The sequence below is a fragment of the Acomys russatus genome, chromosome 10 (genome assembly GCF_903995435.1).
Source record: "Acomys russatus chromosome 10, mAcoRus1.1, whole genome shotgun sequence".
Lineage (NCBI taxonomy): Eukaryota > Metazoa > Chordata > Mammalia > Rodentia > Muridae > Acomys > Acomys russatus.
Window position 1 is genome coordinate 45,623,303 of NC_067146.1, and position 25,213 is coordinate 45,648,515.

At 36.3% G+C, this 25,213-nt stretch overlaps 1 protein-coding gene across 3 annotated transcripts in view; it reads left to right on the forward strand.

Annotated features, from left to right (window-relative positions):
- The window catches only part of Cacna2d1 (calcium voltage-gated channel auxiliary subunit alpha2delta 1), a 430,688-nt gene extending 416,061 nt beyond the window's left edge, over positions 1–14,627 (forward strand). The window contains exons 37-39 of one of the 3 annotated variants that reach the window (XM_051152078.1): positions 407–516; positions 841–923; positions 10,538–14,627. In XM_051152078.1, the coding sequence (XP_051008035.1) occupies positions 407–516; positions 841–923; positions 10,538–10,654 (310 nt within the window). In that variant the 3' untranslated portion in view covers positions 10,655–14,627. The remainder of the gene's footprint in view (positions 1–406; positions 517–840; positions 924–10,537) is intronic. The other 2 variants (XM_051152080.1, XM_051152079.1) reach the window with 2 other exon arrangements.
- The last annotated feature ends 10,586 nt before the right edge of the window (positions 14,628–25,213 follow it).

Here is a 25,213-nt window from a genome sequence, read left to right on the forward strand (position 1 = left end):
AGGACTATTGGTATATTGGCAATGGTAAATGTCACCACTTCCTGAACATTTAAAGTCAGACATTTTTGGGAATTTGGACAGTAACTAAATAGTACATATTTTGTAACTAGGACTAACAATTTTAAATCTTTCAATCAATGGTGGTTTGGGTGATGATTTTTAAAATAGTTTTGAGAGAGGTAATATGTTTGTGTTAAGTAAAAACATGGTGATCTTCAAGTCACACACATTTCAGTGTGTGTGTGTGTGTGTGTGTGTGTTTATTTTTCCTGAGTGGTGATTCTTCATTTTTTTAATACATTGTTTTATCTTTCTTTTCATTAAGTAAGGATCTTGAAATGATTTCCCTTCTGTTTTTCAAATGACAGTCTTCACTTTATGAGATATTCTAACCTGTATTTTGCAGAATCTTTCATATAGAAAAACTTATGAACACCAACTTAGTGTTCATAATAGTGGAAAGCAAAGGAACCTGTCCCTGTGACACGCGGCTGCTCATGCAAGCAGAACAGACTTGTATCCTTTGACACCAAAGATGTTTGGGACAGATCATCTTGGAGCAATGAACACTAAAGTTTGTCATCCTTGTTTCTACTCATATAGAGAAAAATATTGCAGCACAAAAGATTTTGGTTTCACCACATTAGTCAGGAATGATGAGAAAAGTTAATTTGAACATTAAGTTTTTCACAGTCCCATGTACTTGAATTGGTTCTGTTGGCTGAGAGCGAGCAGTGGCATAGGTTGGTTTTGATTGATTTCAGAAATAGATATATATTATTCCACTTTTTAACCATGTGGTGAAGAAGTTACGTTCTGTTCCTTGACAAGCCTCTTTAGCTGATGGTCCGGATCCTTGCGACATGGTTAAGCAACCCAGATACCGAAAGGGGCCTGATGTCTGCTTTGATAACAATGTCCGGGTAAGGTTTTTTTTTTTTTTTTTTTTATGCATTAAATTATTACAAGTTAATAGTCACTCTCCACGAGGAGCCTAGGAAATCTATCTTCATTTTAAACTCAGACATTGTGTCCTTACTGTAGTGTACCTCATTAACATGATGTTCTCCTAGTGATTTCATGGTTAGCATAAAGTTAGAACTTGCTTCTCTTTTTCCCATGATGGTTCTTTCAAACACAACTCCAATAAACTTCTTAATAGCCTATATAATTACATTAAATACATAATAATGAAAAATAACCTGTGGAAAGTGTTAACCATAAGAAATATGTTGGCTTCCTTATTTCTTATTTCAAAATAAAATTATAATTTTATTATAATTAGTATGTGTTTAGTCATCATTCCAGTTAAAAGGCTGTTTTAAGTAGTTATCATCCAATTATTTTGTTATGCTTTCTCCTATATCATTTTTTTCTTTTTATGAAAATTTAGTTACTTTATGTGCATGAATGTTTTGTCTGTGTATGTAGTCAGTGCACCACATTTGTCCTCCATGCCCATGAAGGCCAGAAGAGGGCACCAGAGCCCCTAGGACTAGAGTTACAGTTAGGTGTGAGCCACTGCCTGAGTACTGGGAAACCAACCCAGATCCTTGTATTTATATTAAAGGTACTTGTTAATTTTTATTACATTCCTCAATTGTATAATTTCTTTTTTATCTTAGGCAAAATAGAGGGTTATATTCACAAAATATCACAACTCGTACCTAATGTACATTGTTTAATGTTTACTTTTTCTAAACCTTAGCTCCATTTCATACTACCTTGACTTTTGTGTTATACTCAGTTAATACACATATATTCAGCTACAGTGAATGTGTGTGTGTTTATACATATATGTATGTGCAATGTCTTTTCTTTAAAATTAAGCAACTTTATTCACAAAATGATTATAATAAAACAATCACTGTTTCCATTTACTTTTACTACTTCCTATGTAATATTACCCAATTTCCTATCAGAACAGTAATGTGTATTTTTACAGGTGTTTTACCTAAAATACATCAATATCAGCTTCAGAAGTAGCAACACATTTTCACAGGAATATATTATGCAAATAAGTGAATTTTAAAAACAAGACATTTGGGCTAGAGAGATGGCTCAGCGGTAAAGAGCACTGACTGCTCTTCCAGAGGTCATGAGTTCAATCCCCAGCAACCACATGGAGGCTCACAACCATCTATAATGTGATCTGATGCCCTCTTCTGTACATGCAGGCAGAGTGCTGTATACATTATAAAAAAATATCTTTAAAAATAAACAAAAAAAAACCACAAGACATTGTTTTGAAAATACAATCAGGAGTCAAGGAGGTGCATCAGGGGTTTATATCAGAGGAGCTGAATTTAAATTGTCCGTACCCACATAAAAAGCTAGATTTGGCTGTCAGTTCCTGATATTTCAACATAGAGGGTAAAAATATGCAGATCCCTAGACTCAGTGGCTAGCCAGCATTGCCAATACTGGCATTTCCTAGTTCGATGAGAGTCGCTGTCTCAAGGAAATAAACAGAGGAAGCTCTACTCTGGACTCTTTTGCACACTCACATGCAACATTAGATAGATAGATAGATAGATAGATAGATAGATAGATAGATAGATAGATAGAAAAATGTAAATATAGTGACAAGACCTCTTTAAGAATAATTACCATTTTCTCTTGAAAAGTGATTCAAAATTAAGACTAAGTTCTTTTATTCAAAATTACCAAATCAGACTTTCGTAACACAAAATTATGAGGACCCCTGAAATTCTCTCTACCGTACCTTCTATATTTCATGGTTTCTAGAGGCCTGTGCCTGCCCAAACCAATCCTCCAAAGAGCTGGTTAGGGGCCCCAGAATAGTGTCACTCATTATGGAGACTTTACTCATCAAACACCTGTCATCAACTTTCACCTGTGCAAACACAGATTAAAGTCACAAAGATACATTTACAAGATGATGTAAAAGTCCTGTCTCATATACTCTCCTCATAAGACAGTATAGCATCTGATCAAGGCACTGAGGACATTCAGTTTAGACACACATTCAGACAATCTGCGTGCATCGGCTCCCTCAGTGTGTGTGTGAACGTGCAGCTTTTGCTCTATGGCTGGGTGCTAACTGTGTGTGTGTGTGTTGTGTTTCTTCAGCTGTAATATACTTTGGCAATGCCTATTGCAATGGTCATTGTGACACTGCACTGGATGGAGGTCCACCTTAACTCCAAACTGCCAGAAAATTGCATGCGCTGCCATTGGGTCTGTCATCTCTTCTGTTTTCTTTCACTTCCCTGTACTTCCTACTTTACCCATTGCTAGTAAGATCAACTGGTGTGCACAAGGAGCCATGCCAGATCCTATCTTCACCTTACTTCCAGTTGGTATGTGGTGCAGATGGTCAGTTACTTTCTCTAATTTGTTTTTCCTTTTGGGTTTGCCTTTTTGAATTTTAGAACATAGCCTACATCCTTAAGTCCATGATTTAAAAAATCCTGAAAAAAGATTATTAAAATTCCAATACTACTATTATTTTGTAAGTTGTCTTTTTCAAATGGTACATCTATATCTCGTGCTATGACCAGCAGGCCAGATTTCTACGCTGGTTTTAAAATCATTATTTTCTCATAAGGTGTTGGTATAAACATTAAACCAATGCAGATAAAACTGAAAAGACCTTCATTATTTTAAGGATTTAAAAAATAAGATGATAAGAGAATAAGATGCCTGGCAACAGATTTTAGACATAGAGAAGTTTATTAAATGAGTATGGGGGAGAAAAAAGGGGGGAAGGGGTGCCCCAGACAGAGAGGAGGAACAGAGACAGAGAGAGAGAAAGAAAGGGAAGGAGAGAAAGAGGAAAGTAAGGGGGATGGGGGGTAGAGAGAGCACTAGGAGGAGGATCTGTCCTTTTATGTAGCCCTAGGCAGGGCCACGCCCCCACAGCAGGTAGGCAATGACATCACAGGTAGGTAGACTGAAGCAGAATCTCCACAATTATACTGCACTTGTACTCAATACACAATTATTAGAACTGGTTACCTTGATTTAGTTTTTTTTTAATGCTAGCATAAAATTAGTGGGCCATTTCAGTCTCATCAAAGTTTAAGAATTTCTGAGACAGCCATTCTGGTGCTTTTTTTCCTTTCCCTCCTTCTTTTCTTTTAGAAAAATAAAACTTAAGTAGCATCTTAGGATTTATTCCCAAAATATGTGTATGCTTATTGTAATATTTTAGTATAGATGCTCCTAAATTCTGAACTCATTTTATGCACTATTATTTGTATCTAGGCTAAAATGGCCATTAATCTTTCATCTTTGGGGACATTTCTGAGTTACAATAGTTGGGCTGTTGAATAGCTGCTGTGGGTGCTTCTGTGCTCCTCATTCTATTTATTGTTAATGCTGGCTCATTTCTTGTGCTCTAGAGTCATTATCATGGTATTGCTGCAGCAGTGTTTGTTGTGCTCTTCCCTGGTTGGTCCTTGGGGAGTCATTGATTAGGAAGCCCCATACTGATGTGTGGATGCCAGTAAGAGTAGAAGGGGCCCATGGAAGGGTGGGAAAAAACAGAAGGAAACACAGGAAACAGCCACAATTTGTTCTGAGATAATGAAATGATAGGGCTTGGGGTTTTTTTTATTTGTTTGTTTGTTTTGTTGGTTGGTTGGTTGGTTGGTTAGTTGGTTGTTGGTTAGTTGGTTGCTTGCTTTGGTTTTTCAAGACAGGGTTTCTTTCTACATCCCTGGCTATCCTGAACTCACTTTGTAGACCAGGCTGGACTTGAACTCACAGAGATCTGCCTGCCTCTGCCTCCCTAAGTGCTGGGATTACAGGTGTGCCCAGCTAAAATGATGGTTTCTATAGGAAAATATTTCTAAGGAAAATATTATTATAATGCCAAAATTTACTTGTTTCTCTGTTTGGGAATACTATCTGCATTTATAAAATCAATACACACTTTTATCAGTCCATTGGAAAGTATGTAATTAATCACTTTAAAGATAATAAGATGCTTCTTAGTTGTCTCTTTTGTATTAATAATAAAAATAAGCAAAGTATAAAGATAAGAGTACTAACTTCTTATGTGGTACATATAAAGTTTATAAGAGTTCATTAATTTTTAGATTTTGTTGTAAAATTTATTTTTCTCAATAATATAAATTTTAGATATGGGTTAAAGTTTATGAATTAGACATAAAACTAATACTTACTGTGTTTGTAAGCTGCCACTGCTTAATAAAAATATTCCATACAACAAATATTGAAGAAAATAGCAATGTAAAAGTTATTAAAATGACCTAAAATTTTTATTCATAAAGTGGCAAAAACATCATGAAAATCATGACACACACACACTGAAATACAAGCATTGTTAAATTTTACACCTTTTAGTGCTGAAACAATATTGCAAGGTAGTGGCTGAGCTTGTTCATGCTTTATCACTGGCTACTGAAGTGACAGCTTTTGTTTATTTTCAAACTTTCCTACAACAATTAGAAATTATTTTTCAATCTATGTATCATTATCAGAAAAAAAGGGTTTTGAACACCAAGATCTCTTTGCTCAAAGTGAGTGTCCACCACACAAATGTCTGAGCTCTGATTGTCCTCAGGCAATACTTGCTTTCCAAGACAAAGTGCTTTGCCACAGCCATGGTGCTGTAGCCAAAGGTATATACCAATGTCAAGGAAACACATGCCATCTGGGCACTTCTATTGTGGCTTTCCTGTCCATCTAATGCAAGAGGCTTGGCATCCTGTAGTTCCCCCAAGGGATACAGACTATATGAGTATACAATTTCAAAGCTACACCCCATGTGGACTTTCTACAAAACAAGCACCCAAAACAGAGCTTTCAACGGGGTTTTTTTTTTTCCCCAACATAAGTGGTAAGGAGCAAAAGAAAGACAAGCAAAAACACTGAAGGTCATTAAAAGTAAAGCAAGCCCATCGGAAGAATTGTTTTATTATATGTAAACTCAAATTATAAAAGTATGTCACTGAGCACCTAAATGAATATGGAAAGATAAATTTAAAATGTGTATGATTGTTACTCTTTCTGTATACAAAAATTTGACCCAACGTGCTACCTATCTAGAACATTGTACGACATTTCCCGCTGAGTCTGTTTCTATTCACTTTACATGGAGAGGGCAGTAAAAGACCATGGGAATGAGCCCTCCCAAGTCTAGCCTGGTGAACCAGTGGGATTGTTGCAGTTATTGACAGGAGAGTAGACGACATCTGGCCAGATATACAGTCCAACAATCTCTTCTTCCTAGGAATTGTTATCTGCTCAAAAAGCTCCAGGAAAGGAAGGGCCACGAATGCTTCCTCACTCTCCCTTTCTTCATACATGGAGAAAAGTTAATGAGTCCAATATGTGAGAGTCTTAGGGGTGACCATAGAGGCTCTGAGTCAAGTTGGCACTGGTCATGTCTAACATGAACGATACAATCACACAATGCATGGGTTAATGAAGTTAGGGATAAAGAAAATTATTCTTTAGAAATTAAGAAAAATAATGAATGTATTAGGGCTATATTTCCATTAAAAGAGTCATTTTGAAGAATCAACTTCAAATATATATCTGCCTAAATTTAAAAGTGAGACATTATTGTTGGATGTATCCAGTTGTTATATGCCATCTGAAGGAAATGATGTAGTTATAATTCAGGGAAAAAAAAAACAAAACAAAAACAATATCCTTTTAGAATACTTTGTTTTAGAAAAATATTCCTAAAATTGTCTAAATTTTCTTTAAATTAATATAATCTTTGTGCAATTAATTGTCCCATGTTCTAGATAGGGAGTAAGAATACTTGTTTAATCACATTGGACAAAAGAGATGGTAGATATTTGTATCCATGACATTATAAAATGAACCTTAGAGGAAATCACATGACTGCAACTGTGAACGCTAAACTATAGCTGACATAGTTCTCCTTTAATCAGTGACATAAAGGGAAAAAAAAAAAGACTTCTCAGGTCATGGTTTTTATTAATAGGCTTTTAAAAATGGTGCCCTATTAAATAATCTAGCAGAAGAATGTTGCAACTGGAGATAAATACATACAATATTGATACCCAGCATTTTATTGACTTTACTATTAACCTAAGATATAAATGTGTTATTTTTCCATTGTGAAAAGCTCTTAAAAATCAGGTTGAATGGTCTCAATGTGTTAATGGGATTTCTCTCTTGACAAGCCAGATAAAATGCTCAAATTTCTTCTGAAATCTGCCCACATGTGATTTAGAATTTCTTTAAAAGTGTATATCATAATTTTCTTTCATAACAGGGACTTGTAATAACTTCTAACCTACTACCTCCCCCAAGTAAAGCAGACATGTTTTGTCACACATGCAGTAAATAAAGATGGGAGAGAAAATAAAAACAATGTAAAGCCAGAGCATAGTTTTTTCAGAGTTTATATCTATAAAATAAAGACATATTTTATGTTGATAAGAACTTCTGTGTGAGCATACATTGTTAATCTATAAGCAGACTTTATTTGCATGCTGATTCTTCATTCGGTCTGACTCATAATTAGCCAGACTATGGGGACTCTTTGTTTTAAGTGAGTTATGTATATCTTTATGCTATGTTTGAGAAAGGTGGTATTTGTATATATTTATGAAGTCATTTTTTAATCTGAAATTCCAGTGTAACTGATGTCCTATGGAGTTACCCTACCTGTAGAGAAAAGTAGAGAGAAGAAAGGAAAGAACAAGTGGGGAAAAAAAAAAAACCTCTAGGGCAGATGTAGAGAATGACATCATTAGCAGGGCAGGGTCGGGGGAAAAAAGGGGAAGGGGATGTGAGAAGAAGTAGCTAAAAGGCAGCTGGGCTTCACGTGATCGAGGAGTCTGTGGTCCTAAGCACCGGATGCGAATATACTTAGCGCATCGTGAACTCTTCAGATATGAGGGAGAAAGAGTTGCCTTCTGGTTGTTGGAGAAGATGAGAAAGAATGAGAAGAGTGAGGCAGCGCTTACAAACGTACAGATGAGATGTGTTGGCCATGGGCCTGAGATAGTGAGCAGTGTGTTGGAAGCTATAGTTTGAAGTACACTTTGAGGCTACAATTAAGAAGCCAATCTGACCGATTTGCCTTGAGAAAGAGAGGGCTTTCAGATTGCCTCAGCGTCTTTGACCTCATGTATGGTAGAAGTACCATGGGGGGGGGGGGTGCATGAAGGAATCAATAAGCTTAGTAGTTGTTTTAAATCTCCACAATATAGACAAGTTGGTGATGTAGGAGTCAGAAGAAAACTAGGTCGATGCTATTAATCTGAGTTATTTGCAATAACTTCTTAATGCATTTATAATAAAAAGTAGATTAAATTGAGGAGAAAAAAAACTTAACTCTTGAAAAGCTCACCATTTAGAAGTCATGAAAGGAATGAGATGAGTTCAAGGACAGTAGGAGAATCCCAAACAAGTTTCCAGAAAAACTGGAGAAGTCTTAGCCAAAGGAATATTATACAGCAGTGGGTTCTCCGGAGATGCCAATGAAATAAGAACTGATTAACTAACCAGTTAACTAGTCAGACAAGAATTATCTTAGGACTCTAAATATATAAAAGGAAGCATTTGAATATTTAGCAACTTCCTTGGTATATTAAAGGGTGGGTGTCTGGGCCCACGGGGGCTACACAAACTGCTGTACCACCCAAGCACAATGCATGCAGTAAGCCTAGAACCCCTGTTCAGATCTAGGCAATGGACAGCTCATTATCTATGGTTTGGGGAGAGCAGGAGCTGCCTCTGTCATGAACTCTGGTGCCCCTGTTTGACCACTTCCCCTTGGTGGGGAGGCCAGGTGGCACTCAGAGGAAGAGGAAGCAGGATACCAGGATGAGACCTGATAGGCTGTGGTCACATGGTGGAGGAGGAGGTCCCCTTCTGTCACAGGCCTAGGGGAGGAGAATAGGGTAAAAGAGGGAGAGAGGGAGGAACAGGAAGATACAAGTGAGGGGATAACAATTGGGATATAATCTGAATAAATTACTTTTTAAAAATTAACGCAGAAAAAAATCCATATAAAAATCGAGCAGTTTACATTATGTACTTTATGCTTGTACATCTCTATGATTGTAACTTCTTTAAAAGCAATAAACACCAGATTCTGGTTTCCAGCAGCATGTGAAGCCAATGCTTTGGCATCTCTAATTAACAACAACAACAACAATAATAATAATAATAATAATAATTTCTCAGCACTTTCTTCAATAGAAAACAGCTATGCTATCTGCAAACATAAATCAAAGAGGATCAGTTGCAAGTAGTGTGTTAGTCTCTGGAATGGAAGTAAATCAAAAGGTCCCAGTATTTAAACTCTCAAAAGTTACTCTATAAGAAACACCTACATTTATTTATGTAACTTATTTCAACCCATGGAAGATGATCTTGGAACAATAATTCTCTCTCTCTCTCTCTCTCTCTCTCTCTCTCTCTCTCTCTCTCTCTCTCTCTCTCTCTCTCTCTCTCTCCCACCACCACCCCCCCTTTTTAAATGAGGAACAGTTTCTCTGTGTAGCTTTGGCTGCCCTGGAACTCATTCTGTGGGTAGACCACGCTCACTTTAAATCCAGAGATCCACCCACCTCTACCTCCTCAAGTGTTGGTATTAAAAGGCATGTGCACCACCACTGACCAGCTTGGATCAATGAATTTTGTTTATTTGTTTGTTTGTTTGTTTGTTTGAGACAGGGTTTCTCTATGTTATCTTGGCTGTCCTGGACTTGCTTTGTAGACCAAGCTGGCCTTGAACTCACAGTGATCCGCTTGCCTCTGCCTCCGGAGTGCTGGGATTAAAGGTGTGCACCACCACGCCCCGCAGAATTCTTAAAAGATGTCTATGAGAATGAGTGGATATGACTTTTTTTAAAATGAAATCCACAACAATAGGGGTAATTTTAAACTGTGGAAAATGTTGCAGACTATTTCCATACCTGGGAATGGACAGTAAAGAATGTCAGGATTCTTAAGGCTTCAACTGAGCCACTACCACTTGTGAAGAACCCTCATAGGTGTGTTAATTTCATGCCCTGGGGCAGTGCATGGCTCTGCACATAAGCTTGGCTTCTCCTTATAGCTTAGCTCTTTATTTGGACCCTATATTCTCAGAATTTCCATGTATTCCTTCCATTTCAAATATGTTTTTTCTCACTTTACTATGATACTTAACGTCGGGGTGCTACATGTGGCATATAAGTGCTCCTGAGACATTAGAAATATGGAAAATGGATTTTTACTTTTATTTCCTATTTTTATCAATGTGAAGGATTCTTTTTGTCATGGCAGTGAAGTTTTAATTAGTAATTTATATATACAATGAACGATTCATTATTATTATTAGCTTTCATTCATCATTGTCGGAATTTTCAAGCATTGGTCAAATTGATGCCAGGGCAACCACTATAATCCAATTTGTGCATAGTTGAAATCTAGGTCAAAATTACTTCTGTCCCAGGTAAAGCAATTTACCAGGTAAGCTCAAAAGTAGGTTAATTATGAATTAATCTGAGAGCTGCTTTGTTACATGTTCATTCAAGATGGTTCTATTATTATTTGTTTGCCTTCCTAACAGGAGGACTACAGTGACTGTGGTGGTGTTTCGGGGTTGAACCCTTCCTTATGGTCGATCACTGGACTCCAGCTTCTACTCCTTTGGCTGGTATCTGGCAGCAGACACTACCTATTGTGACCTTCTAAAGCCCAGATCTGCAACGAAATTCCAGACCCTGCCAAAACATGAGCCCTCAGTTACATTAAAATAAGGGTCCCTTGAAGACACTACACAGAACATTAGTTGGCCCTCTACCATGGCGTAGCTCTAAGGCTCAGAATCTTGAACATCCACTGGCTGCATGTCAGGGTGTTGGAAACTGAAACTTGTGTGAATGCTGCATCATCAATGTCTAACATCAAAGCAAAACTCTTTGTTCTCTGTGGGAAGGTTAGGAGTTCACTGTTGCACGGTCAGAGGTTACACGTAAAAGGCTCCCCCAGGCAGGTGTTATGAAAAGAAGCAGTCTTGACTTTGACCCTGGATTTCAGCCTGTTGCAGAAGAAGTAAAAGAAGAAAAGGAAACCCTAGTGGGGGGGCAGGTTATTTTGCCCTCACTTAATTTCTGTTAAAAGGTAATTCCTGCTTTGAGTGGCTGTTGAATAGAGAGAGAGGGAGAGAGAAAATACATTGGTCTAAACTGTTGAAATACAAACTAATGGCTAATTTTCTACCAAAAAAAAATTTGCCATGAATAAAATGCCTTACAAAAGAATGACTTCTCTGCCAAAAAACAAAACACAACTGACCAGTTGAATTTTGGTAAGGTACAAAGTGCTGGTTTGAAAATAAGGAAGGAAGGAATAAGCTAAAGGTGCTTGCAGGTGAAATTGGAACTCATGCCACATTTCCTCATATATGTAAGCCCTTAAATGCGTGAAGTAATGTCCCTTTTTTCACAGTACAGTCATGTAGTGCTAGCCAGATATTTAACACGCTCTAAGAGAAGCTTGTTGGGGGGAGGGGAAATGTTTTCCTTGTGGTTAATGAACTTGGGTTGCCAAGGGTATTTTGCATGATGCTGCTGCTATTTTAAATTTCTGGTTTGTTTTTCTTCTTACTGTAGAGTATAGTCCATTGAAAAGTTAACCGGGTGACATTATTGTCATGTAAGAATCTGAATCTTGCCGTGTACATGCACTTAAGTCATCCTTAACATGTTGTTAAACTACTCTGAATATACTGTGCAATGTAAATGCTGAATGACTGGGTTAGGCAGATGGTGAAAGAAGAATTCATGGATTTTATACAGACTCATGCTTTTGCCTGAAAACCTATGTACAGATATTTTAAGTACATAAATCAGATTTAACACATTTATTTTTTGAAAAGTACATATATGTTCTCAATGAAGATTTATCCTAGGTTTCCTCTTTGTTCGTTTCAATAGTAGCATGTACAATCTAGAAATTGCTGCTCTTGCTGCTTCTGTCCCTCCATTTTGGTATGATCATATGACCAAAATTTCCATACAGTTTCATGAGGGGGTTTTACATTAATTTGAACAAATAGGAAACCTTGAATCTATGTGTATGCATATGAACACTTGATTGTGAATAATAAAATTTGTTTTTATACAGCCTCCTTGGTGAAAAGCATTAGTATAATAGATCAGAAATTTCATTATAGATTAATATGGTAACAAAACTTTATTTATGCTTCTAAAAGTTATTTTCAGGAATAAACAGTATTTGAAGAAAGGGTAAAAACAATGAATGTGTCTAAGGAGAGTAATTTTACTGTATGCTGAAAGTATACATATATTTTTTATGGTAAATGAAGTTTTTTTTCTTTTTAGTTAAACATGCCAATATTGGTGTGTGCATATGCTGGAAATTTTCATATATATCATTTTACAACCAGACTTATTACAAATTCCAGCACACTTTACTATGCTCCACATATCAAAGTTGTAGTCAACTCTTTAGCGTAGTTTATTTATTTGTTTATAGCTTTGCATATATTCTAATTCCTTCCTGCATTTTATAAGTTATGATTTTGCTTTAATTCAAAAGAGAGGAGGGGCAATTGGAATCACTCTGCCAACTAATGTCCTAAGAAATGACATCAGTCACCACTTCTAATGCATTGCCATTTTTTAGTGTGTTCATAACTGCTGCTCACATTTTAGAAAACAGAAAGTGGTGTAAAAGTAGGGGAACTACATTTAAGTCATGTTGCTTGTTAATTATTTCAAACGTATTACCTTTTGCTAGACTGTTTTAAATCCTGCACATGTTGGGAAGGGAACTGCTAGTTTATATATATATAAGTGATGCACATTAAAACCATTGAAATGCTTTTGGCAAACAACAACCTACCTTAAATTATGTTTAAAGTGTATTGACTATGTATTCCATGGCTAATGTCAGTTACAGAGTGTATTACCACCAATGACATTATCATTGTATTAATCACCATTGAACTTGGCGTCTCTTGGCAAGGCCCTATTTGATTTGAGTTCCACACCATCACAACTATATACATGATGATAAATTGGTACAAGCAAGCTCTCTGACTAAAACTTGTTTTCATGACAGACACTAATATTCATGTGTTTGCACACTTCTTTTTTAAATGACAGTAACATTCATCCCATCAAAATTACAATATTAAATTTAACATTTTTTTCTGCAAATTCTGTTGACAAAAGTAGTATAGTCTGTTATTTCCAGGAACAAAACTATATAAAATATCATTTTTAAACACTTTTAAACTATTTTTATGTAGTTAACTGTTGCGATACTTATGTAGCTCAGTGTACTTTGTCATGTAAACTAAGTCAAAACAAGTCTTGCATTGGTGTTAAGTAGCAGGAAAGAATTTTTGCACAAGTGGTTTCATCTTTTCTTCATTTGAACAACCAGCATTACTGCCAAACACCAATCGTGGTTCATATTTGTAACAGGTTTTTAACATGACATAGTTAGCAAGTTTGACTGATGAGATTTTTAGGTCCTGGGCCTACAAGATTTTAGTATGATCTTTTTTCATGTTTCTAACGCTTGAAGCATTATTGCTTACCTTGGAAAACACAGTGTTGCTGCCATTTGTAAGTTTTCCTATATATAATATTCCTTTTACTAACTGTAAAACTAGCCTTATGGGGTTCAAATAGGCAGTATCCCTTTTAAGTGACCTTTGCAACCCAAGTGTTACTTGCTTATTTGATGCTCTCTTGTACTTTACATCTCATTTAAATGCCTGTCTTGGAGTCACCAAAGCTTAAATTCTACGTCTTAATTTAAAACTACAGGCACAGAGTCTAACCTACTGAGACACAATGGATTGTGTGATTGTTTTCCACTTGCCCCAAATTCCAGATATTTTATCATTAGCTGGAACTTGCATTGTTTTCCATAACAGAATGTTAATATTATTGATATTCAGTGTACATTTCTGTAAAGAGCAAATCACTAAACATAACTATCAAGTAATGAAAACTTCCAGAATTTTGCAGAAATAGATAACTCTTACCAGTGGTTTAATCTACCTTATTTCTAGTTCATATAAACAAACCATGGGAATTCCACTGAGACTCTTGGGATACTGTCTTGTGTAGATGCCATGTGAGTTTCCAATGTGACCTGGCAAAGCTGTCCTTTCCTTGTGCTGTGTGACTGGTGTCATGCTTTAAGGATTCCTTCCATGAAAGCTCATTGTGCATCATGCAAAAGGCCAAGTGGCTTTTGTGAACAACAGATTTTCCCTCCCCTTATTATGTTCTCTTGACACTTTTGTGGAAATTAACTAGTCGGATGAACACATTTTGTAAAAATTTGTATAATACTGTTATAAAAAATTTATAATCCCAGAAAATGTTGTGTTAAATCTTGTGCACAAACAGTATATTCAGAATAAAAGTTTATCATTGAAAGTCACCATACAGTTTGAGGGTTTGTCTTTTTTTTTTTAAAGATCCAGTTGAAAGGGACAGGCACCTATCATACATATATTTTTAAAAAACAGTCTGTCTGGGTGAAGAGATTTCTAGATTGCAGAAATAAAGCTTTGTTTCAGAAGTGTGATTTTATAGTCACAAACCTCAACTTATACAGGAATACATAGATGATTCTTTATGGAACTGGCCTTCCTCACCTGTGCAGTCTCCATCGAGACTTTGAGAAGCTTAATATACTTAATAAATAAGACAATTTCCTAACAGGGAAAACAGTGGTTCTGGGTTTCTTTAAGGACCTTGGAAAAAAACAACACATCTGACATGTGCATATCGCTGATATACCTTAAATATAAACATTTCTCCAAAGTATTGGCAGCTAATGGCAGGTATGGGATTAAAGTGCCATGGAAGGTACTAGAAAACAACATTTACACTTGTTTACTTCTTGCTTCATGTCCACTCATCGCATGAAGTAGAGCTACTACAATATATGTTTGCTACTTTTCTGCACTGAAGATTTCTTAAAATAGAGCAAAATCGCTACTACATTGGAGTTGACTGGTGTATGTGGGTAGAGATGATGATTACTGGAAAGTCTCTGCCATGTTTGATCAAGGCATTTGAACAGGAAAGCAAAACTTACTTAAAAGTATAAGGTAGATAACATTTGTTTTGTTTTGTTTTGTTCCTCAACATCTGGCTTCATTTCATACCAATTTATCTCCGCAGTCAATTCTAGTACTCCCCAGAGGTCCTTATTTCCTTCATCAGTCCTCTTGATCCCTCTCCATCTTTTCACTTGGGAACCTGACTCCATCAATTCTCTTTAACAAAGCTATTTTAATTTCTCTCCTCTGCAGACTTTTGCCCCCTTCTACTTGCAAATGTGTTTATAATACCTCTATTTAAAGTAAACACAACAACCATATATCCCTTGCCACTGCCTGTTAAGCCTATTATTCTCTTGCTCTGCAAATTGATAATTCACTCATTAGTCTCTTCTTTTTGCAGTGTAGTTAATTGGGCCCCAGAATCTTACATCTGTAAGATAATTTATCTTTGAACTTAAATTCATAGAACTGATAACAATTTGAGAGTATTGGTATTAGTACCTAATTTACAAGTCTTGAGTGCTTTAATTTTGAAAGTTCTGCTTCTTGAAATTGTTAGCCCTCCCAACAGCACCTGCACATTCCTATAAGCTGGTGCGCAATTCAGTGATGTTTATTTAGTATTGTGAAAATCAACTGTTTTACATAATCATTTAAGAAGGAAATTTATATTCTTGTTGTAATTATTTCGTTTAATTAAGTAGGTTTATAGTGATTACAGTAAAGTCAACAAAAGCAAAGGACAGTTGTCAACAGTTACACACTTCAAACACTTCCCCAATGTATTTATTAGAAGGACAGCCTATTCTATCACACCAATAATGGATTGTTAAGTATCAATCTTCACTGAAACATCTGATTATAAGTTATAACTAATAATATATGTACTCATAAAATTTTACTAAGTTTGATTCGCTCATATGTGTGTAACTTTCATCCAAGATATTTTGTTGAAATCATAACAGCTGTTTCATTTGTGGCTCAGCAGTTCACTGATACTTATCTTCTGTACTTTGATGAATTGTGAATTTTTGTCTTAACCACCACCCACTTTAGAAAGAAATTTCTTTGACTATGACTTGGGTATGTGTTCACCTATCAGCACAGGAATATAAATCTAGAATGAAACTTGATACTATGTCCATTGTCATTGTACCAAAATAAGAGTAGTAAGTAGGTCTGTCCATGAGGCTCCTGATCTTTGAAATATAGCCATAGCTCAGTTTTGCAGCGCCAGGGCATGAATTTTCTCCTCTACAGTGGACCATAAAGCCAAATGAATCAATTGGTTACCACCAAGTAATTCATCCCTCTGTGGTACCAATAGATATCTTGCAGTGTCTGTCATTATTGTAGTTTAAAGAGTTTATATCTGAAGACCGTGTAGCTGAGTAAGATTGTTGCTGCCCCCCCCCCCAGCAGATTTCCAGTACTATGGAAGCTAGCAATGAGGAGGAAGCTTCCTATTCAGTATCAACTTGATTTCCTCAGGTCCTGTGACCAAAGTGTATACTATCTTCAGTAATAGAGCCTTTCTATTGAGTTAGAAAGACAACCTAGTATATCACACTAATAGATAGGCAAGCAAGAACAATGGCAATACATTTGCTGCGTCTCTGGAACACCCCTCACCAACAACTAAAAAACAGTTATCCCACATCTGCCACTAAGATTTTCATTTGTCAACTTATGGTTTCTGACAGGAGCATTATCCTCTGTGTAGGAGTAACTGCTATCTCCTATTGAACTCTTTTGTATTATATATATATATATATATATATATATATATATATATATATATATATATATGGTTATAAAATGTATACTTATATATGGTTATTAAATATCTTCTTATTTATTCATATATATATTTGTGAAATATCTTTTCTTTTAAATATCCTTAGTGTTAGTGAAACAGTGTCTTCTGGATATGACAGGAAAGCTGCAGTCATCACTCAAAGCTGCTGTGCTTGCCTATACAAAACACCTGCACAAGAATAAGCCAGCCAACATTCTAGAATAGATGGAGGAGAGGCTCACAAGCCTCTACCCCTAACTGGGGAGTTGATGGCTTCTGGGTAAAGGAGAGTCGGTTTCCTTTAAGGTTATTGCTCTGGTAGATCAACCACACTCCAGTGGATGGCCCCATACTCTTGAGCATATGGGAGAGGAAATTGGATTTGGTAGGTTATTAAGAGAGAAAGAGATTTCTAGGATCCTCTGTATCCTTTTATTTTGCTATTCTTCCATGTGTCTCTCATTTAGAGTCCCAATAGGATGCCCTCCCCTCTGTCCCAGTTTCCTGGTAAGTGAAGGCTTTCGTGGGACATGTCCCTTGGGCTAGTATGCAGATATAAGTGAGTATATACCATTTGATTCTTTCTGCTTCTCAGGAACAGTCATAGGGGAGGGGAATAATGGGAAAATGGGGCGGGGGAGGAATGGGAGGATACAAGGGATGGGATAAACATTGAGATGTAACAAGAATAAATAAATTTAAAAAAAAAGAAAAAAAGAGAGAAAGAGAGAGGGGGAAAAGGGAGGGAAAAAGGAGAGAGAAAAGAAAAAATACATGAAGTTGAAAGGAATTAAGGAATTAGTGGTAAGGGAAGAGTGAGAATAAATATGATAAAATATATCATTTGACATTTTTCAAAGAATTAACAAAAACATTTATTAAAAATGTCAATATCTTGTGGCTCACTTGAAATATAGTTTAGATTCTTTAAAAAATAAAGAATAAGTCCATCACTTTATGTGGTAGAAACAAATAACTTAAAAGAAATTTTGTATTATGCTGTTTAATGAAATGTCCAGGGGGGGAAAAACAAAACCTCAATCTTTCCCACCCCAGAAAGAGAAAAAAGAAAGACACAATTAGTGGGTTCTAAGACCAGGTCACAACAGTTACATAATCTTCCATCACATGCAGCATCTACAATTTATCCCTTCTCCCCCAACAACTTTTAGCTTTTCTTTAAAAAAATGAAATAGGTGCTACTAAGTATTCTACTTATAGCACCATCTCAACAACTCTTTGACATAAAAACGTAAAGAATGGAGTAAACTGGGACCAGGTCCTATCCCAATTCCTTGTGCTTTAAGGGACTTCTCTTTACCAGATAATCTTCTTCCTGTTTAGTTTAAGAAGAAATAAGATATTTCTTTGTCAAAGTGTGGAATGGTTGATAACATCTTCAGTCAACAAAATAAAGTAGAAGCAAGTTTATGTGAGTTGTTATTATCTCACTCCTCTCACCTTTTTATGTTGATGATTAAATTGATATATAAACTTCTCAAGCCAGCAACTGAACACTGAGTGTTCATTGTTGGAGCCATCTAGTACAACAATATGTCAAACCCACTGCTTGTTTTGCGTTCCTGGCTTCATCACATATCAGTTACATCCCATTAACAAGTTTCAGAATGTCTCTAAGCCTCAACTTTCTCAACTCCCAAAATAGACATGATTGTGGTAAAACCATTACAAAATTGCTATGGTAATCAAGTGGTTATAACTAATAGGAAGTTCTTAGCATGGAGCGATCACTGAATAAATAAATGATGTCATCCTTTAGGCTTATGGAGGTTTATCATCACAATCAACACCCTGAAAGCATAAGCATTTTGTGCTAGAGTTCTAAAGATCCTATCCATTGACTCATCAATTTTTATTTAAAACATTGATTTAGTCTTAACTGAAATAGAGACACAAAATAAGTAACACCTACATTGATGGAACTATTGTTGGAGCTACTGAAACATTAGTAAGAATTTACTTAGAGTTAGGTAAGTGTAGTGATCTAGAAAATAAACAGGAATTAACGTAAGTGTAACCCATTCAGACAAAACTATCCAAAGAAGATTTCCATGGTCTTAACATGAAAACAACATTGTAACAAATGAAACCACTGAACCATTGAAACAAATGAAAACCAAGAAACATATGCAAGGCATCAGAGTAGCTGAATGTGTGTCAGTGTGGCTAGAGGGAAGAAGTCAAAGACGAGACAGGACTTTACACATGCTCCTTGGGCATTCAGAAACCACTGAAGATATTTAGGCATAAAAACAACAAGATTAGATTTGCATTTCAGGACATCACTCTGTGAGATATGGGTTACTAAAAGAACATGTACGTTATATAGTACTAACCCTGAGAACATTGATTGCTGGCATAAGGAGCATAAGAAATACATAAACCCCTAAGAGTACAGCAACAAGAAAAGAAAGAAGAGTTAAAAAGAAAAAAAGCTATTAATGAGCTTTTGGACTGAAGGAAAAAAAAAAAACATGTTCAAGATTCTGAGATTTGCCACTGGGTTATTGGTGCAATTCTAAGTTAGTAAATAGTGGAGGATGACTTGGATAAGAGATAAGGCTTGTGGACCACGTCCAAACGAGAGGGAGGGAAAGGCTGCACTTAAGAAAGATGTGCGTGGAGCTTGAATGTGGTGTAAAGATACAAAGCTGAGAAACACGGGTAAGTGACTCTGCTGCCCAAGAATGCATGAGACTAGTAGCTTGAGTCTCATCGTTCACTGCATGTTTGAAAGCTCTATGGGAGAGGCCCTTCTTTTGTTTTAAACACTGATACCCAGGTTCCACTAACATTCACTCTGAATCTGAGGCATTTCAGGCAACCCTACTGGGAGAATACAGCATAACAATTCAGATGCCATTATTTCTGCATTTTTTTCTTTATAAAAACCTACGTAGATGCCAGTTGTTGGTTCAGTTTTCAAAAGCACATCTTTTAAATGCATTTTCAATAAATGATAAAATCACAAAGCTCTTGAGGGCTGTATTTTATTGTTTCACTTTTCCCCTTTTCATCTAGATTGTGAAACTACACACAGCTGATAATCACTAAACATCTCATTTGTTGTGGCCAAAAATCAGGACCACCATTGAGATTATTGCTTTCAGAGGACATTCTGGTCCTGATGTAGTTAAAGAGTAACAAATACCTCACACAGTTGAACCACAAGCTTCTATAAAAATCCTTGCCAACCAAATTAACTCATGATAAGTGATAGTGAAAGGTGGAATAAAGTCAGGAAGTGATATTACTTGAAAATCTGTTTCCTTTATATATCATATTGAATTAAATAAACCCTGTTTCTTAATAAAAGAGAAAGCCAATCAAAATTCCTAAAGACTCATTCAAAAATAAGTAGTTTAGGCTGCCTGACTATCTTCTTTTGTTTTGTTTTTCAAGACAGGGTTTCTCTGTGTAGTCTTAGCTGTCCTTGAATCCACACTGGAGACCAAGCTGGCTTCAAACTCACAGGTCCACCTGCCACTCAGCCTGACCAGCTCATTTTAGCCCATACAGACTCAAGAAAATCTCATGGTAGCAAGAGAAGCCATGGGACAAACAGCCAATTGCAGGTTCTGGCATCAGAGTGTTCGGAAGCACATCCTTGGTCCCCAGCAAGGACATGGTATCATGGCTTCCGTTTTTTATCTGTCAGGTTAACCTGCTCACTCAAGATCTACATATGATAAAAGGTGATGCTAGGCACCAATGTTTACTCTGACATTTACTTCTTACCTCAGAGCACCAGTCATTTTACTGTTGCTTATTTCAGGAGGACCAGAAGAAACTGGCATCAAGAAAATTTCTAATGCAGAAGTATTGTGAACTTCAGCACCAGGACATGATGCTGAGAAACACAAACATAGCACCAGCTCTAGGAATATAAAAGACGAATGTTCCTTTGAAAACCCTGCATAAGTCAAGAGTGTTATTACCCATGCCAAAAGGGAGTATGCCATTAAACAGCACTGGTAGGGAAGAATTTAAAACAGGAGTCTGGGCTTCACGGCTGAGCTAGGAAAGGGAGATGGGAAAGCAGCCTGTCTTGGGTGTCTTCATCGGTATGTCAGGAACAATTGTGTACCTGGAGCATAGCAAATGTAGTGGAGTGATAGCAAAGCAGACGGAGAGGTAGGAGCTGGGAAGTCATTTGCCTCCAACTGACAGCTTGGGCTTGGGGAAGAGGAGCATCCTTCCCTGGAGTCCTGTACATGTTTCTTGGTGCTTTTTGCTGCACATCTTTACACGTTCCAAGTGATTCCTGAGTTTTCACACCTGCTTTGTGTAAGCTCTCTCACCCCACCTGTGTTACATGGTGATGTTTGAAGATTATCATCTTTGGTTCTCTAATTTATCTCGTCAAAACTCTTTACCTCTCTGCTTTTATTAAAAATCCATGTTTTTAAAATCTTGTCCAAATTTTAAATTGTCATCCAATAATCATATAGAGATATCTTAAATATATGTTATTTAACATGCCAGGAAATAAGTGTCGCCCATTTCTCAGCATATTTTTCCTTGACAGTGTCATCTCAGGACCTGAGTGATTGGAAGTCTCCCAAAGTATAAACTTTAAAATATTAAATGTTCAGATTATGGTAAATCTACCCATTACATACCCTTTATTCATTACAATTTCAGAAGTCTAATGCTACTTTCTTCTTTCAAACTTTTGTCTAGAAAATTTAAATAGCTTCCAACTGATTTTCTGACTTTGTTTGCCCCTCACCTCCACACTACTTATTTTTCTAAAATTTACCTCGGATTACATCTTTTCCTGTATAAAAATACTCAGCAGCTCCCTGTTGCCTATGTAAGCACCTTAGGAGGGCACGTAATGAAAATCAGCAACAGGCCTGTTTAAACATAACGTCATAACCTCCCATTCACATCTAGACAATAAAAGTACATTTTTACTCAAGCTTTCCCAAATTACATTACATCCTCCAGATCGCTAAGTCACATTGGAGTCCCTAAATACACATCTCACAGCACACTTCCTAACTTCCTGTTACCTGATACCCACACTCAAATGCTGCCATATTTCTTTTATATTTTATATTTTTATATATTATATATTAAATATAATATATTTATATATATTAAATATATATTAAATATTATATTTATATATTAAATATTATATATTTATATTTATATTATATTTTCATACAATATATTCTGATTATGGTTTCCCTTCCTCCTATTCTTCCCAATTCCTAATTCCTTCCCCTACCATCTAGAGCCATACCTGTTCTGTCTCTATTAAGAAAACAAGCAGGCATACAAGGAGAGTAAAATAAAACAGGACAAAACAAAAACAATTAAATAGGAAAAAGCAACCAAACTAGGAAAAGAGCCAAAAAAAGAAGTCACCCACTCTAGACCACCCAAACAGCATTAGTATGAGTTCTATCTCAAGGAGTAAGCCTTAAATCAAATCAGATATTGGTTGGTTACTCCCACATGTTTTGCGCCACTAGTGTATCTTACAGACAGGTTACTCTTGTAGAGAAAAGATTTCTTCTTTGGTAGTGTGCATATTGCTTTCCAGTATATGAATTCTAGCCAAAGGGGTAAAGACTCTAGGAAGACAGTAGCTCAACATCTCTGTTTTCAATCATTTATGTAGATGTTATCTTCATCAATAGGGCCTTACTGTCAGTTTATGGAGAATCACTACTAGCTTTGGCAATAGCCTTTTGGGGGGAGTCAATGTGGGAGTCCCAGGGAAACCCTTTGGCAGATAATTCAATTGGATGTACCTATTTCTGGTACCAGAAGCTTCATTTGGTAACTAGAGATATCCAGTTGAGGCTCTGTCTCCTTCATTATTTGGTGACCTGTTTTTGTTTTTGTTTTTAATCTTATGTTATTAGTTTAGATCTCCTTCATATATGGATATATTCTGGAGATCTTCTGCTGAATTATGCTTCCGTAGGACCCCTCAAATGACCTTCAGTTTTAGTTGTCTCTCTTTCTTGATTTCTGCCACTCCTAGTAAAATGTCATTATAGATATATAAGAATATGTGTATAGAAATATTATTACATATACCTACATATAGAGATAAGTGTGTATTATGTTCTTTCTGTATGTATATATGCATATAGGAAATATAATGTTAAATAAAATAGGAACAGAAACTGCTAAGGTAGAGTCATGCAATTGGTGATCAACTATTTAATATAATGTACTAAATTGTTCCTGTGTACATTTTATTGTTTTCTGATAGTAAAAAAGCTATGAAAATTTTTAAAATTTAGAAAAAAAATTGATAAAAAGCCTAAGAGAATGATTAAGCTAAACATGAAAATATAGCTTCAACCAACCCAGACATTAAAATGATGCTTTAAAAATAATGATAGAAGCTGGTGATATGACACTTGCTTTGAAAACATGAGGACCTAAGTCTAAATTTCAGCACCCACCTAAAAAAAGAAAGGGGGGGGGGGGATTGAGCATGGCTCCGAGTGTCTGTTGCACTGGTATTTTAGGAAAGAGGCAGATGATCAGTACAGCTCTCTTGCAAGTCAGCCAAAAGAGTGAGCTTCTGGTTCATTGAGAGCCACTGTCTCAAGGCAGTAAGAAAAAGAGTGAGACAGGGATACACCTGAAGTTCTTTTATGGCCTCTACTTGTTTACTCATGGATTACAAAACTGCACACTCACATGCATGTCCTCCATGCCCACAATGAAATAATTGTGATACTTTATTTATCAGTATCCCAGAGCATGTATTCTTAACTTCTCTGGACTGTTCAGCAGACAGATATTTAAAGTCTAGAGAGATACTGAGTCATTAAATTACAGTTTTTCCACATCAGGTTGCCAATGTTTTAAGCAAATCTCAGGCACTCTCTCCAATGCAGAGAAGTAGCCTCATATCCTACAAATGAGGTGTGGGGAACTGCAGCCACATTCAATGCCTAGTGAGAAAACTGAAACACTCTGCGAGTGCCTACAGCCTCTCGTGATGCTAACAAATGTCTTAGTTCTGTAGCATTGCAGTAGTAATGGGAATTTCAGGTGTTACCCTAGCACCCCTCCGTACTATAATTGATTGAAATGCAGGAACTTGGTCTTCACAGTGAATTTTTCATTCATTCTCTGAATCCTGCCTTAAGTCTTCTCCGCTTTGGGAGGCATGTCTATGTTTCAAAAATGTCTATGACACAAATACTCTGTGTATTTTTCTGCTGAGGTATTCCTAAACATGTGCATGAAATTTTATTAAAAGGCATTCTATATGGTATGATCCACATAAAATACATAACATATAGAAATAATTAATGAAAAGAAAAAATAATGAAAAGTCTTCACTACCTATTGACCTTTCATTTAAAAAAAATAAGATAGAGTTATAGTATTACTGAGATTTAGTTAGATACATACAAGTACCAACAACAAAACATGTTCTAGTAATTTCTTTAACAGAATGACATATTGCAAAACAAAGGTGTCCAAAGAGCCAAACTCATAATTCTGTACCTAGGAGCAAATCTTTTCTTGCCTATTTCGACTTTTCTTTCAGCCTCCTTAGGCTTGTGTCAGCATATTTGCATATCTCTTGCCTACTTTCTTCGCTGTCTCTATCTCTCATAAAAACTTATGTGTTTGAGGCTCACAGTAAGTCTGGGATGATATCAACATTCTTAATTAATATCTGAAAAGAACCTTTAATCCAAGTAATGTCACAGTCACAGGGTTCAGGAATCAAGACATGGTCCTATCTGGGAGAGAAATGTCATTTTATCCCTGACATTATGGGACATATCAGCATGGCACTGTAGCATACAAAGTAAGGAATGCTGCTAGTATGTTTTATACTTGATAGCTACAATTTTGATTTTTCTATTACATCCAGATTAATATGTCTGATATTATGTATTAGGTGCCCAATTTTATGTCTCCATCTGAGCACAGAGGCACTTTTTCCCCATCTTCAAAGAGAATTAACTATTTGTGATTAATATCTAAGACTTTTCCCAGAGAGAATCTCTGGATGAAGAAAGCTACTCTGCTTCCACATCAAAGAGAATAAATGGGAGGCTATATACAATTGGATGCCAGTGTCAGTTCATCTTGCAAGTGAGTTGCCACCTGCAGAGTGTCCCATAGATTGCCTACGTGCTACACAGCCATCCTTCAGTTTCTCTCTTCTTGCCTTTTCCCTCCTTCCTTTCCTCCCTTTCTTCTTTTCTTTCTACCCAGGTACTGTTCCCATAAGCATTTTGCATTGAATACCTTATATTGCCGATTTATCCCTACAGAATTCAAACTTGGGAAAGAGCCATTTCCAATCTAATGTGCCTCAAGGGAACTCTTACTCTACCAATCTTTTGCTACCCAACATTCGGTCC